The sequence below is a fragment of the Rhinoraja longicauda genome, chromosome 3 (assembly GCF_053455715.1).
Source record: "Rhinoraja longicauda isolate Sanriku21f chromosome 3, sRhiLon1.1, whole genome shotgun sequence".
Classification (NCBI taxonomy): Eukaryota; Metazoa; Chordata; class Chondrichthyes; order Rajiformes; family Arhynchobatidae; genus Rhinoraja; species Rhinoraja longicauda.
The window spans coordinates 4,549,048-4,565,945 of record NC_135955.1 but is presented as its reverse complement, the minus strand read 5'-3'; the positions used below and the strand labels follow the sequence as shown (position 1 = coordinate 4,565,945).

General features: G+C 51.7%; 1 protein-coding gene across 1 annotated transcript in view; it reads left to right on the top strand.

The window, feature by feature from the left end:
* Positions 1-2,760, top strand: part of ggt6 (gamma-glutamyltransferase 6) — an 87,118-nt gene extending 84,358 nt beyond the window's left edge. Inside the window, exon 4 of the mRNA XM_078396831.1 lies at positions 1,505-2,760. Within this exon, the coding sequence (XP_078252957.1) occupies positions 1,505-2,760 (1,256 nt within the window). The remainder of the gene's footprint in view (positions 1-1,504) is intronic.
* The last annotated feature ends 14,138 nt before the right edge of the window (positions 2,761-16,898 follow it).

Here is a 16,898-nt window from a genome sequence, read left to right as displayed (position 1 = left end):
CTACAGTATCGGGACCTACAGCATCCAGGCCTACAGTGTCCGGGCCTACAGCATCGGGACCTACAGCGTCCAGGCCTACAGTGTCCGGGCCTACAGCATCGGGACCTACAGCGACCAGGCCTACAGTGTCCGGGCCTACAGCATCAGGACCTACAGCATCCAGGCCTACAGCGTCGGGACCTCGTGCCTACAGGCCTACAGTGTCGGAACCTACAGCATCGGTGCCAACAGCATCGGGACCTACAGCGTCGAGGCCTACGGTGTCCGAGCCTACAGCGTCCAGGCCTACAGTGTCGGGACCTACAGCGTCCAGGCCTACAGTGTCAGGACCTACAGTGTCCAGACCTACAGCGTCCAGGCCTACAGTGTCGGGACCTACAGCGTCCAGGCCTACATTGTCGGGACCACAGTGTCCAGGCCTACAGCGTCCAGGCTTACAGTGTCGGGACCTACAGCGTCCAGGCCTACAGTGTCAGGACCTACAGTGTCCAGGCCTACAGCGTCCAGGCCTACAGTGTCGGGACCTACAGCGTCCAGGCCTACAGCGTCCAGGCCTACAGCGTCCAGGCCTACAGCGTCCAGGCCTACAGTGTCGGGACCTACAGCATCCAGGCCTACAGCGTCCAGGCCTACAGTGTCCGGGCCTACAGAATCGGGACCTACGGCGTCCAGGCCTACAGCGTCCAGGCCTACATCGTCCACGCCTACAGCGTCCAGGCCTACAGTGTCGGGACCTACAGCATCCAGGCCTACAGCGTCCGGGCCTACGGCATCCAGGCATACAGTGTCCGGGCCTACTGTGTCCGGGCCTACAGCGACCCCTGGGCCTAATACGGGACAAGGTGGCCCTGTACGGGACAATCCAATTTAGCCGAAAATACGGGATGTCCCGGCTAATACGGGACAGTTGGCAACCCTATCTATGACAGCCTTCAGACTGATGGATAGGAAAGGTTTGGAGGGATATGGGCCCAAGTGGGCAAATGGGATTATCTTCGATAAGGCATCTTGTTGGGCATTGACGAGTCGGGCCGAAGGGCTTGTTTCTGTCCTTTCTGACTATGACTTCCTTCTGACTGATGGATGGTGAAGGTTTAGAGGGACACTAGACCAAGTAGACCCGTTGGGCCCAAACCTCTCCTGTATTGGTGCAGCACCCTCTCCTCTCCCCCTCCCCCTCCCCTCTCCCCCCTGATGAGCACAAGTGGGCAATTGGGATTAGCTGAGATGGGGAATCTTGTTATTTTTATGACTGTTGGCAGACCAATTTCCCTCCTGGGATAAATAAAGTTCTATCATATCATCTCGTACCTTGGTTGAGTTGTGCCGAAGGGCCTGTTTCCCTGCTGTGTCACTCTACGGCTGTCTTCTGACTGGTGGACAGGGAAGGTTTAGAGGGACGTGGGCCCAACGTGGACGATTGGGATGAGCTGAGACGGGTCAGCAGGGAGGGGCCGGTTTCTGTGCAGTGTGACTCCCGTGACTGTGCGGTGTTTTATTCCAGGTGGAGTTCTGACCGCCATCTTTCACAACGGGACGTCGGGAGCGACCAGGGCCCTGAACGCGCTGCCGACGGAGGGGCTGAAGCCGGGCGTCGGAGCTCCGCTCTCGCTGCAGGGCCTGAGGCTGTTGCACCGCCAGCACGGCATCCTGCCGTGGGCCCGGCTGCCGGGGCGCCCGGCCAAGCTAGCGAGGGAAGGCTTCGCCGTGGACGAGGCCCTGGCAAGGGCGGTGGCAGCAGAGGCTGCGGGAGGGGCGGCCGCCGGGCTGTGCCCGCTGCTCTGTGACCCGGGGCAGGGGCAAGGGCAAGGGCGAGCGCCGAAAGGGGTGGGCGCCCGAGTCGTCAACGGGAGACTGGCCGCGGTCCTGGAGCAGGTGGGGCGGGAGATGGAGGGAGACTCGTTCCCGGAGACCCTCGCCCGGGGTCTGGCCCGTGACTTGGGATTGGACCCCCGATCGTTGGCGGAGACCCTCGGGCATCAGGGGGCGGCCCTGACCGGCCCTTTGGTCACCGAGTTGGACGGCTTCTCCTTGGCCGTGCCACCACTTCCCACCGCGGGACAGGTCCTGATCCAGCTGGTGGGACGGGCCAGGCAGCTGGGTCTCTCTTGGGCCAGCCTTGCCAACGCCGTCAACACCTCCAGCACCTACCGGGATCTTCTCACCGCCGCCCAGCAGGTCTACCGGAAGCTCCTGGGTCACCGGGACGGAGGCTCCCCGGAGACGGCCCCCGGCGGGAGTCACGTCCTGGTGGTCGACGGCAGCGACAACATCCTGGCAATGGTGGGCTCCCTCAACAGCACCTTCGGGGCCAAGACATTCTCGCCGTCCACCGGCTCCTTCCTCAGCGACTTCACGGGCAGTCGGGGCTCCGGCCTCGTGTACTGGGCCTGCCCGGGGCTGCTGCGGTCCAAGGCGGCAGAGGACTACGTGGCCCTGGTGAGCTCGGGGGGAGCCGACGCCCCCTTCGTTTCCGCCCAGGCCGTGCTCGGTGTGGTTTACTTCGAGCGGTCGGCCGGCGATGCCCTGGCCGGCCCGCGCTTGTACCTGCGCGCTGGAGCGCGGGGGGACCCGCACAAGGCCGTCTCGGGGCTCGAGAGCGACTCCGAGATATTCGCCCGCCTGTCCCGGGAGGTCCCGGGCTTGGAACTGGTCAACGGGACGGCGGAGGGTGTGACCAGCACCCTGGTCGAATCCCACCTGGGACACAAGAGAGCGTATGCCCACCCACGGGCACGCGCCTTCATCGATGGTTACTGATCACAGCACAGCACAGGAACAGGCCCTTCGGCCCCACACTGTCCGTGCCGACTATGGTCCCAAAGTCTCGACTGCAAGAGATCCACATCCCTTCATTCGCTGGACAAAGAACATAGAACAGTACAGCACAGGAACAGGCCCTTCGGCCCACACTGGTCATGCCAGCCGTGGTGACGCCTGGTTAATCTCCTGTGCCTGCACGTGATCCAAGTCCCTCCATTCTCTGCATACGGAGCAGCGCAGCACAGGACCGGCCCCTTCGGCCCACAGTGTCCGTGCCGAACATGATGGCAAGTTAAACTGATCTCCACCTGCACATGGACCATCTCCCTCCCTTCCCTGCATATCCGCGTGCCTATCAAAAAGTCTCTTAAATGCCACAATCGTATCTGCCTCCACCGTCACCTCAGGCAGCACGTTCCAGGCACCCACCACCCTCTGTGTAAAAAAAAACTTGGCCCGCACATCTCCTTTAAACTTTGCCCCTGTCACCTGAAGTGCTGGAGTAACTCAGCAGGTCAGACAGCAGCTCTGGAGAGAAGGAATGGGTGATGTTTCGGGTCGAGACCCTTCTTCAGTCTGAAGTGCCGGAGTAACTCAGCGGGTCAGGCAGCATCTCTGGAGAAAAAAAGGTGGGTGACGTGTTAGGTCAGGACCCTTCTTCAGACTTCAAACTCAGCGGGTCAGACTTCAAAGTTCCAACCCGAAAGGTCAACCCATTCCTTTTTTCCAGAGATGCTGCCTGACCCGCTGAGTTACTCCGGCATTTTGTGTCTATAATTCTGGTGAACCTCCTCTGCATCCTCTCCAAAGCCTGTACAATATGTCCTCCATGCATTACGCAACCAGAACTGCGTTCAACGCTCCAAATGTAGCCTTTATTGGTCTTTTTCTCCAGAGGCCTACTGGAAATTGGAGGAACAGCACCTCATATTTCGCTTGGGCAGCTTGCAGCCCAGCGGTATGAACATTGACTTCTCCAACTTTAGATAGTTCCTCTGTCCCTCTTTTAGAAACATAGAAACATAGAAAATAGGTGCAGGAGTAGGCCATTCGGCCCTTCGAGCCTGCACCACCATTCAATATGATCATGGCTGATCATTCAGCTCAGTAGCCTGTACCTGCCTTCTCTCCATACCCCCTGATCCCTTTAGCAAAAAGGGCCACATCTAACTCCCTCTTAAATATAGCCAATGAACTGGCCTCAACTACCTACTGTGGCAGAGAATTCCACAGACTCACCCCTCCCCCTTCCCAGTTCTCCCTCTGTCTTCCTGTCTCCACCTATATCCTTCCTTTGTCCCGCCCCCCTGACATCAGTCTGAAGAAGGGTCTCGACCCGAAATGTCACCCATTCCTTCTATCGCTGCCTGACCCGCTGAGTTACCAGCATTTTGTGAATAAATACCTTCGATTTGTACCAGCATCTGCAGTTATTTTCTTCCTCTATTCTGCACGTGATCCATATCCCTCCATATCCATCTGCCTATCCAAAATTCTCTTAAATGCCACGATCGAATCTGCTTCCACCACCACCTCTGGCAGTGTGTTCCAGGCACCCACCACCCTCTGTGTGAAAAATCTGTCCCACACATCTCCTTTAAACTTTACCCTTCTCACCTTCAAAGTTACGCCTTCTAGTCTTTGACATTTCCACCCTGGGCAAAAGGACTATCAATCCAGTTTATACCTCTCATAATATCATTTCCTTCTACCATATCTCCCTGCAATAGACAATAGATGCAGGAGGAGGCCATTCGGCCCTTCGAGCCAGCACCGCCATTCAATGTGATCATGGCTGATCATCCTCAATCAGTACCCCGTTCCTGCCTTCTCCCCATACCCCCTGACTCAGCTATCCTTAAGAGCTCTATCTAACTCTCTCTTGAAAGCATCCAGAGAATTGGCCTCCATGGCCTTCTGAGGCAGAAAATTCCACAGATTTACATCTATCTGAGTGAAAATGTTTTTCCTCATCTCCGGTCTAAATGGCCTACCCCTTATTCTTAAACTGTGGCCCCTGGTTCTGGACTCCCCCAACATTGGGAACATATTTCCTGCTTCTAGCGTGTCCAATCCCTTAATAATCATATATGTTTTAATAAGATCCACTCTCATCCTTCTAAATTCCTGTGTATACAAGCCTAGTCGCTCCAGTCTTTCAACATACGACAGTCCCGCCATTCCAGGAATTAACCTAGTGAACCTACGATGCCCGCCCTCAATAGCAAGAATGTCCTTCCTCAAATTTGGAGACCAAAGCTGCACACAGTACTCCAAGTGCGGTCTCACCAGGGCCCTGTACAACTGCAGAAGGACCTCTTTGCTTCTATACTCAACTCCTCTTGTCATGAAGGCCAACATGCCATCAGCCACATGCAACCTCTTGTGTTCCACAGAAAACAACCCTGTTCAACCTCTCCCCACAGCTAGTGCCCTCTAATCCAAGCAATCATAGAACAGAACTGTGCAGCACTGTTACAGGACATTCGGCCCACGATGTCCATTCTGAACATGATGCCAAGCTAAACTAATCTCCTCTGCCTGCACATGATCCAGATCCCTCAGCTTCCTGACATACCCATGTGCCTGTCTAAATGCCTTTTAAATGCCACTATCGTGTCTGCCTCCATCACCACCATCTGTTTCAACTTATTTAAAAAGGTCGGGAGGGAGGGAGGGATTATTGGAGACACAGAGGAACTGCAGATGCTGGAATCTCGAGCAAAACACAAAGCGCTGGAGGAACTCAATGGATCAGACAGCATCTGTGGAGGGATTAGGCAGACAGCATTTCAGATCGGGACTCCTCTTCCGACTGTCCCGACCCGAAATATCGGGTGTCCATCCCCTGCCTGACCGCTGCTATCCTCCCGCCCTTTGTGTTCTCAGCAGGGATTATAGAAACACAGACAATAGGTGCAGGAGGAGGCCATTTGGCCCTTCGAGCCAGCGCCGCCATTCATTGTGATCATGGCTGATCGTCCACATTCATTAACCCGTGCCTGCCTTCTCCCCATATCCCTTGATTCCACTAGCCCCTAGAGCTCTATCTAATTCTCTTTTAAATTAATCCAGCGAATTGGCTCCACTGCCCTCTGTGGCACAGAATTCCACAAATTCACAACTTTCTGGGTGAAAAAGTTTCTTCTCACCTCAGTTTTAAACGGCCTCCCCTTTATTCTAAGAATGTGGCCTCTGGTTCTGGACTCCCCCCAACATTGGGAACATTTTTTCCTGCATCTAGCTTGCCCAGTCCTTTTATAATTTTATACATCTCTATAAGATCCCCTCTCATCCTTCTAAACTCCGGTGAATACAAGCCCAGTCTTTCCCAATCTTTCCTCATATGACAGTCCCGCCATCCCGGGGATTAACCTGATGAACCTACGCTGCACTGCCTCAATAGCAAGGACGTCCTTCCTCGAATTATTAATGTAATTGCCTGCAATGATAGGGTTTCAATCCTTCGACAAAGCATGGCTGGTGCATATATTGAAAGGACAAACTGGCGTTTGTACAGCACCGTTCACACTATCAGAAAACCCCACGGAATTTGAAAGTCACCCAAAGTGTTTTGGTTTGCTATTGGAATATGGGAAATTTGGCAGCTAATTGGCACATGGATAATCTGTACAAACCAAATGGAATGCAAACCAGATGAAGTTTCTCTGCCTCATCAGGACTTTTGGTTAGGCTGCATTTCGAGTGTTGCGTGCAGTTCTGGTGGCGGAAAGGGTGAAGCCCACAATGGTTCATTGTGGGCCGTGGAAGAGGCGACAACGAAGGGAAATATATGGATGTAAAACTAGCCAGATGCCAGGGTGGGGGAGGGAGTGAGAGAAAGGCAGAGCAAGTGTTACTTGAAGTTAGAGAAATCAATACTCGTAGCGCTGGGGTGTAAGCTGCCCAAGCGAAATATGTTCCTCCAATTTGCCCTGGGCCTCACTCTGACAATGGAGGAGCCCCAGGACAGAGAGGTCAGTGTGGGAATGGGAAGGGGAGTTAAAATGATCAGTTTGGAGGGCATCTGTTTGCCTTTTAACTGCGTCCTTATTCTATTATCCCCACCGCCGGTGTTGAAGACGGGATTTGAATTACTTTGTTCAGGATTGCCTTCTCTGGGGATAGGTTTTAATGAACATATGAATGAAGGAATCCTGGTCAAGTTTCCTCTGGCAGTGATTTGAAAATTAAATTGCAGTTGCATTTCTGTTGCCTCCTAATCTGTTTTGATTGCATTTGTCCAAAATATTCTTCTCCCCCCCCACCCCCGCAATCTCCCCCCCCACCCCGCTGTCTCCCCCCCACCCCCGCTGTCTCCCCCCCACCCCCGCTGTCTCCCCCCCCCACCCCCGCTGTCTCCCCCCCACCCCCGCTGTCTCCCCCCCACCCCCGCTGTCTCCCCCCCCACCCCCGCTGTCTCCCCCCCCACCCTCGCTGTCTCCCCCCCACCCCTGCTGTCTCCCCCCCACCCCCGCTGTGTCCCCCCCCACCCCCGCTGTCTCCCCCCCACCCCCGCTGTCTCCCCCCCCACCCCCGCTGTCTCCCCCCCACCCCAGCTGTCTCCCCCCCACCCCTGCTGACTCCCCATCCCCTTCCACCTTTCTCCTTTCCTCTGACTTTACATTACATTACATTTCAATGGTTTACTGCCACGTTTTGGTCACATGTACCGAGGTACAGTGAAATTCATTTTTGCATACAGTTCAGGCAGCACTCTACTGCAGCACATCTGAGATACAGTACGTGTGGGAAACAAATACTGCAGGTGCGGGTTTAAATCGAAGGTAGACTACAAAATGCTGGTGTAACTCAGCGGGTCAGGCAGCATCTCGGGAGAGACGGAATGGGTGACGTTTTGGGACGAGACCCTTCTTCATACTGACGTCAGGGGAGGGGGCGGGACAAAGATAGGATGCACTAGGAGACTTGTAAGACTGGTGGGAGAAATATAAGAAAATAACTGCAGATGCTGGTACAAATCGAAGGTATTTATTCACAAAATGCTGGAGTAACTCAGCAGGTCAGGCAGCATCTCGGGAGAGAAGGAATGGGTGACGTTTCGGGTCGAGACCCTTCTTCAGACTGATGTCAGGGGGGGCGGGACAAAGGAAAGATATAGGTGGAGACAGGAAGACAGTGGGAGATCTGGGAAGGAGGAGGGGAAGAGAGGACTAAATAAAAGACTGGTGGGAGATACAGTATGTGTTTAGCAGTTGTACACAGAGACAGTATACAAGAGTAGCCAGTTTGGCACCATTTTCAAGTCCCAGTTGTAGGTGCAGGTTTGTTTGTTTTATAGTTTTGTTTTTTAAAATAATAATAATAATTTATTTATTATTATTTTATATTCAAAATTAATTTATTCAATTACGGTACAAAACAAAACCGTGGCAACACACCTGCCACCATAGTACAAAATCACCAAATTATCTAAGACACTAAACTTTCATACATTCCCCCCGCGGTGCCCAGTGGTACCGGAAATCCCCCAGGGTGCCCGTGGGCAGCGCGTGGTCCCTCTCTAACCCCACCCGGGCGCAGACGGACGTGACCCCGCAAAAGGGGGCAGGCAGCCGGCTCGAGCCCTCTTCCGCTGGGCGCCGTGACTCGCGGACGGCCAGCTTGGCCAGGCCCAGGAGCAACCCAACCAGGGCATCCTCGGCCCCCCCACCCTCTCCCCTACGCACAGGGTGTCCAGAGATGAGGATGGTGGGTGTGAAGTGCCCACATGGCTCCAGGGTGACCAAGGCCTGGATAAGTTTATTGGCCCCGCTCTTCAAGCTTTCTCCCTCCACCACAATCAGACTGAAGAAGGGCCCTGATCCGAAACGTCACCTATCCATGTTCTCCAGAGATGCTGCCTGACCTGCTGAGTTACTCCAGCACTCTGTGAAACGGCAGCTATCCATGTTCTCCAGAGATGCTGCCTGACCCGCTGAGTTACTCCAGCACTCTGTGAAACGTCACCTATCCATGTTCCCCAGAGACGCTGCCTGACCCGCTGAGTTACTCCAGCACTCTGTGAAACGTCACCTATCCATGTTCTCCAGAGATGCTGCCTGACCCGCTGAGTTACTCCAGCACTCTGAAACGTCACCTATCCATGTTCTCCAGAGATGCTGCCTGACCCGCTGAGTTACTCCAGCACTCTGTGAAACGTCACCTATCCATGTTCTCCAGAGATGCTGCCCGACCCGCTGAGTTACTCCAGCACTCTGTGAAACGTCACCTGTCCATGTTCTCCAGAGATGCTGCCTGACCCGCTGAGTTACTCCAGCACTCTGTGAAACGGCAGCTATCCATGTTCTCCAGAGATGCTGCCTGACCCGCTGAGTTACTCCAGCACTCTGTGAAACGTCACCTATCCATGTTCCCCAGAGACGCTGCCTGACCCTCTGAGTTACTCCAGCACTCTGTGAAACGTCATCTGTCCAGGTTCCCCAGAGATGCTGCCTTACCCGCTGAGTTACTCCAGCACGCACTTTTTAATTGAACCACCAGCCTCATTCCTGGTTGATAGCAAACTGTGGACCAGTGTGTATTCATCATTTATATAACCCAGTGTTAAAACCGAGCTCAATATTTAATGTTCGTGCCTATTATCTGGAGCTTTTATCAGGAGCAAGATCAACCAACAAGAACTTTCACTTATTTTTACTATTAAGAATTTATAAATGAATAAATAACATCTCTTAAAAACGTAGAAGGGTAGAAGTTTACAGAAAGTTCATGTGCGTAAGGCAAGGAAGGTTGGTTTAATATCTCCAAGCCTTAGAGTCACGCAGCATGGAGACAGGCCCTTCGGCCCTGCACATCTATGCTGACCAATGTTGGTATGTATGTTCCCGATGTCGGGGGAGTCCAGAACCAGGGGTCACAGTTTAAGAATGTGGGGTAGGCTATTTAGATCGAAATGAGGAAAGACCTTTTCACCCAGAGAGTTGTGAATCTGTGGAAGTCTCTGCCACAGAAGGCAGTGGAGGCCAATTCACTGGATGTTTTCAAGAGAGATTTAGAGATAGCTTTTAGGGCTAATGGAATCAAGGGGTATGGGGAGAGGCGGTGCTGGCTCGAAGGGCCGAATGGCCTACTCCTGAACTTATTTTCTACGTTTCTATGACCAAGAGGAGCATCACTCAGTTTATCCAATGCTGATTTAACTCTGGTAAAAAAATGAAGTTTGAGTTTAAGTTTAAGGTGAGGGTTGGGAATTTACTGAGGCATGAGTTTATATTTACACAGAGAGTTGTTGATAACTGGTCGTGTGGAAAGGAACTGCAGATGCTGGTTGATACCAAAGATAGACACAAAGTGCTAGAATAACTCAACAGGTCAAGCAACAACTCTGGAGAAAGAGGATGGGTGACGATTTGGGTCAGGACCCTTCTTCAGACTGAATGATGGGTCGTTACCTGAAACATCACCCATCCTTTTTGTCCCAAGATGCTGCCTGGCCTGCTGAGTTATTCCAGCACTTTGTGACTATGTTGATATCTGGAACATAGGCGATGGTGGACTAAGAGACATTTAGACGAACACTTAAATAGGCAAGACATAGGATGCTATTCTGATGGGATCAGTGTAGATAGGCAACAAGGTCGGCACCATTGTGGTGGGCCGAAGGGCCTGTTTCTGTGCCGTATAACACTCTATGACTCAGTAAAAACAAAACAAGGTAAGACTGAGGAAGATAGAAACAAAAAGCTGGAGTAACTCAGCGGGTCAGGCAGCATCTTTGGGGAAAAGGAATGGGTGACGTTTCGGGTCGAGACCCTCCTTCAGACTGGTTAGGGATAAGGGAAACGAGAGATATAGACGGTGATGTGGAGAGATAAAGAACAATGAATAAAAGATAATGCAGAAAAGTAACGATGATAAAGGAAACAGGCCATTGTTAGCTGTTTGCTGGGTGAAAATGAGAAGCTAGTGCGACTTGGGTGGGGGAGGGATAGAGAGTGAGGGAATGCCTGGGCTACCTGAAGTGAGAGAAATCAATGTTCATACCACTGGGCTGTAAGCTGCCCAATGAAATATGAGATGCTGTTCTTCCAATTTGCGTTTAGCCTGACGAAGGGTCGTAATCCGAAACGTCACCTATCCATGTTCTCCAGTGATGCTGTCTGACCCACTGAGTTACTCCAGCACTCTGTGAAACGTCACCTGTCACTGTTCTCCAGAGATGCTGTCTGACCCGCTGAGTTACTCCAGCACTTTGTGCCTTTTTTCTGTAAACCAGTGTCTGCAGTTCCTTGTGTCACCAAGGAAAGACTTGTGCCTGCAACATATTTCACCTAGCTCTAGGTGTGTCCTTCATCGAGAGTGGACCGAGCAGGAGGCAAGGCTCACCCGCCCAGAGAGGAGGGAGTCCGTCAACATCCTCCAGAGATGCTGCCTGACCCCGCTGAGTTACTCCAGTACTTTACGTTCTACAAGTGATAGGTGGATACAGGTGAGGTTGAGGGGGGGGGGGGGTCAGTGATTGGTAGATGGGTCGACAAATGCTAGAGATGATGAGGAGACACAAGGGTGTAGGATGAGGGGAGTTGAGAAGAGAAAGATCCTGGAAAGCTGTGCGGGCAGAAGGCTCCCGGCAGGCCATGGGCACACGCCAACATCAGGCCTGCCTCGGCCGCCGCAGAACCAGAACCAGCCTGGAGAGGGAGCCACCGAGCACGGACCTGTGTTCACCTCGTGGACCGGAGGATGGAGGAGTTGGGACAGAGGGCCGTTAACCAGGCCGGCTGAGGGAGGCAGTGCAAGGCCTCGACGGGGGAATGGGCCACTGGAGGCCCTTCAGCAGCCTGGGGCTGGGCTGGACCGGGTGCCGCTGCAAGAGGCCGAGCACGTGGACCCGACATGGCCTACAGCGGCGGAGGAAGCCACGGCCACGCTTGGCCAGGCCGACCCTGCAACGTCGCCATGACAACGGGCCTTCACGGCTAGGTCAAGATCCCTGCACTTACACCAACTGGGCCTTGAAAATGGCCCTTCATAACAAGAGGAGTTGAGTATAGGAGCAAAGAGGTCCTTCTGCAGTTGTACAGGGCCCTAGTGAGACCGCACCTGGAGTACTGTGTGCAGTTTTGGTCTCCAAATTTGAGGAAGGATATTCTTGCTATTGAGGGCGTGCAGCGTAGGTTTACTAGGTTAATTCCCGGAATGGCGGGACTGTCATATGTTGAAAGACTGGAGCGACTAGGCTTGTATACACTGGAATTTAGAAGGATGAGAGGGGATCTTATTGAAACATATAAGATTATTAAGGGGTTGGACACGTTAGAGGCAGGAAACGTTCCCGACGTTGGGGGAGTCCAGAACAAGGGGCCACAGTTTAAGAATAAGGGGTAGGCCATTTAGAACGGAGACGAGGGAAAACTTTTCCAGTAAGAGAATTGTGAATCTGTGGAATTTTCTGCCTCGGAAGGCAGTGGAGGACAGTTCGTTGGATGCTTTCAAGAAAGAGCTGGATAGAGCTCTTAAGGATAGCGGAGTGAGGGGGTATGGGGAGAAGGCAGGAACGGGGTACTGATTGAGAGTGATCAGCCATGATCGCATTGAATGGCGGTGCTGGCTCGAAGGGCTGAATGGCCTACTCCTGCACCTATTGTGTATTGTCTATTGCCTCCTCCTGCACCTATTGTCTATTGTCCATTGAAAATGGCGCCAAACTGGCGACTCTGTACACTGTCTCAGTGTGCTACTGCTGTACACGTACTGTATCTGAGATGCCTATCTAAGATGTATTAAGTCGTGATACTTGGACTGAACTATATACAAAAATAAATTTCACTGTACCTCGGCACACGTGACACCATTGATCGAATAAAAGACCTTGTGAGTTGTAGACCGTGTATTAAGCTGTGAATTTGTACCTGCGCACAGCAATGTGGTGACTTTGACTGGGACAACTATTGACCAGAGCACTGGGAAATTTCCTCTTACTTTGTTGCACAAATGAAATAAATATAAGAAGTGTGTAAAATATGAATGTAGCACAATATGCACACGGAGCGAGCTGCTCGGGGAGGTGTATGTGGCAGGTACAGTAGCAACATTTAAAAGACACTTGGACAAGTAGAATCAAGAGCCAGAGGTTTAAATCAAATCAAATCAAATCAAATTGCTTTTATTGACATTCAAAAATAGATTTGAATGAAATTGTCGTTACCATGCAGTCATAAACAATAAAGAGCACAAGACATACATTTACATAAGTTTAACATAGACAACCATCACAGTGATTCCTCCAGGCACACCCTCACTGTGATGGAAGGCAAAGAAAAGTCTTATCTCCTCCTCTGTTCTTCCCCCACGGTCAGGCGAGAGAGGTCAGGTGAGAGAGGTAAGATTTAACAAACCGGAGGAGTAGCTTTTTCACATAGTGGTGGGTGAGTGGAACGAGCTGCCAGAAGAGGTAGTTTGAGGCAGGGTCTATCCCAACGTTTAAAAGACATTTGGACGTACATGGATGGGAAAAGTTTAGACGGATACGAGACAAATGCAAACAAATAGCACTAGGTATGAAAACGCTGTGGAAACGGAGAGGGTGAGACGGAGTTTATTCCCACAGGCCATCAGGACTGTTAACTTTTATAACTCCAGGGACTAAATTTTGTCTTCTCTATATTAACTTTATTAACTTTATTTATATGCTGTAACTGTAATTCTTTTTAGTGCACAATCCGCAGGCATTGCCACTTTCATTTCACTGCACATCGTGTATGTATATGTGACAAATAAACTTGACTTGACTGGACAAGCACAGATTGGCAGGACTAATGTAGATGAAGCATGCCAGAGTGAGAAGGTTGGCCAAAAGGTCTGTTTCCGCGCTGCATGACTGTAAACAAGTCACGTTGGTCACTTTGAGGCTGTGACTTCACCAGCGTAGATGGGCTTATTGGTCAGCAGATGGGTCAAATGCAGGCAAATGGATAGGGCATCTTGGTCGGCATGGACAAGTGGGCCAAAGGGCCTGTTTCCACGCTGTATAACGCTATGAATTATTTACCACTTCCTGCAGCCCTGCTCCCAAGCTTTATTTAGTTACACATTGAAGTAGGCTTATGGCACATTGGCCATCAGTCAGAGTATTGAATATAGAAGTTGGGAGGTTACACTACAAATGTACAAGACATTGGTGAGGCCACGTTTGGAATATTGTGTTCAGTTGCGATCATCATACTTTGAGAAAGATGGTGTTAAGTTGGAAAGAGTGCAGAGAAGGTTTACGAGGATGTTGCCAGGACTCAAGGGCCTGAGCAACAGGGGGAGATTGGACAAGCTTGGACTTTATACATTGGAGCACAGGAGGATAACAGGTGACCATTGGAGGTGCATAAGATCACGAGGAGAATAGGCAGGTTAAATGCACAGTCTGTTACCCAAAGAAGGGGAATCAAGAACCAGAGGACCTGGGTTTGAGGTGGAAGGGGAAAGATTCAATAGGAACCTGACGGGCAATGTTTTCACACAAAGGATGGTGGGTAGATGGAAAGGGCTGCCAGATGAGGTAGTTGAGGAAGGAACTCTAACAGCATTTAAAAGGCATTTTGACATTTATATATGGATAGGCAAGATTTAGGATACTAGACCAAGTGGACCCGTTGGGCCCAAACCACTCCTACATTGGTGCAGCACCCTCTCCTCCTCCCTTCCCCGTCCCCACCCTCCCTCCTCTCTCCCTCCACCCTCCTCCCCCTCCCACCTCCTCCCCCCTCCCTCCTCCTCCCCCCTCACCCCTTCCCTCCACCCCCTCCCTCCCAGCTCCCTCCCTTCCCCCTTTCCCATCCGCTCCCCCTCCCACCCACCTCCTCCCTCCACTCACCCCCTCACCCCTCTTCACCTCCCATCACCCCCTTCCCCTCCCCCCACTCCATCCCCCTCAACCCCCCTTATCCTCCCTCCTCCCCCACCCTCCCTCCCCCCTCCCTTCACCCTCCCTCCCTCCACCCCCTCCCTCCCCGCTCCCTCCCTAGGAGATAGATTTAAACTTTAAAATGTGAATAACTATAAAAATATAACACCGATTTCAATGAAACCTCCTACATTTAGCACCAAAGGGACGACGGTGAGTAAGGTGGGCCTAAAATTGTCGCGCTATCGTGTACCGTTTCGGCTGTAGTTCAAGAACAAACAAACAAACAAACAAACAAACGAGAGTTTTAGTGTATAGATGGGCCAAATGCAGGCAGGTTGCATTAGTGGAGGTGGGGCATCTTGGTCAGTCTGGGCAAATTGGGCCGAAGGGCCTCTTTCCACGCTGTGTGACTCCATGACTTTACAATGGGAAGTATTTTTGCACAGGGTTTGGTTATGATTTTCCTTAGCGTGTGAATCAAACAGTGTTTTATAATTAAGCAATGCTCCTCTGCTGCTGGCTTCATCCAGGTTCAATGGTATGCCAGGCTGACCGCTGGGAGCAGTAGGATGAAGGAATGGGAATACGTTACTGTCACATGTGACACTAGGCACAGTGAAATTCTTTGCTTGCATACCCAATGTATGCAAATAGAGTATACACCGATCAGCCAAAACATTATGACCTGATGAGCCAAAACATTATGACCGCCTGCCTAATATGCTGTTGGTCCTCCGTGTGCAGCCCCATACACAGCAGGGTGCGATGCACTGTGTATAGTGACACATTCCTCCCGTGACCACCATTAACATTTTCTGTGACTTGTGCCACAGTCGACCTTCTGTCGGTTCGTACCAGACGGGATAGCCTTCGTTGCCCTCGCGCATCGATGAGCCTTGGGCGCCCAACACCCTGTCTGTCGCCGGTTTGTGGTTTGTCCCTCCTCGGACCACTGTCGGTAGGTACTCACCACTGTTGCCTGGGAGCACCCCACAAGCCTTGCCGTTTCAGAGATGCTCTGACCCAGTCGTCTGGCCATAACAATTTGGCCCTTGTCAAAGTCGCTCAGGTCTTTACTCCTGCCCATTTCTCCTGCATCCAACACATCAACTTCAAGGACTGACTGTTCACTTGCTGCCTAATGTATCCCACCCCTTGACAGGTGCCATTGTAACAAGGTAATCAATGTTATTCACTTCGCCTGTCAGTGGTCATAATGTTTTGGCTGATCGGTGTACGAGCAATCGCACATCTTGTTCAATTTATGCTTGGAGGATAAAGATCTGATAAACCAAGTTTTAATTATTTAATGGGTTGCAATAGGGGCATTGATTTTTTTTCCCCTCTCCTGTTGCCCAGTTGCAGAAACGGACAATTGATCAACCCAGTCTGAAGAAAGGTCTCGACCCGAAACGTCACCCATTCCTTCTCTCCAGAGATGCTGCCTGTCCCGCTGAGTTACTCCAGCTTTTTGTGTCTATCTTCGGTTTAAGCCAGCAGCTGCAGTTCCTTCTTACATCAGTTACCTGATCACAGAATCGCACAGCAGGGAAACTGGCCCATCGGCCCACCGAATCCATGCTAACCTTTGGGGACAGAACAGTGGCGCAGCTGGTAGAGCCGCCGCCTCACAGTGTTTCAGAGACCCGGGTTCAATCCTGACTTCGGGTGTTGTCTGTGTGTGTGTGTATGTGTGGAGTTTGCATGTTCTCCCCTGTGACCTTCATGGCCCAATGGCCTTCATAACAAGAGGAGTTGAGTATAGGAGCAAAGAGGTCCTTCTGCAGTTGTACAGGGCCCTAGTGAGACCGCACCTGGAGTACTGTGTGCAGTTTTGGTCTCCAAATTTGAGGAAGGATATTCTTGCTATTGAGGGCGTGCAGCGTAGGTTTACTAGGTTAATTCCCGGAATGGCGGGACTGTCGTATGTTGAAGGACTGGAGCGAGTAGGCTTGTATACACTGGAATTTGGAAGGATGAGAGGGGATCTCATCGAAACGTATAAGATTATTAAGGGGTTGGACACGTTAGAGGCAGGAAACATGTTCCCAATGTTGGGGGAGTCCAGAACATGTTCCCAATGTGGGGGAGGCCACAGTTTAAGAATAAGGGATAGACCATTTAGAACGGAGATGAGGAAAAACATTTTCAGTCAGAGCGTTGTAAATCTGTCTCAGAAGGCAGTGGAGGCCAATTCTCTGAATGCATTCAAGAGAGAGCTAGATAGAGCCCTTAAGGATAGCGGAGTCAGGGGGTATGGGGAGAAGGCAGG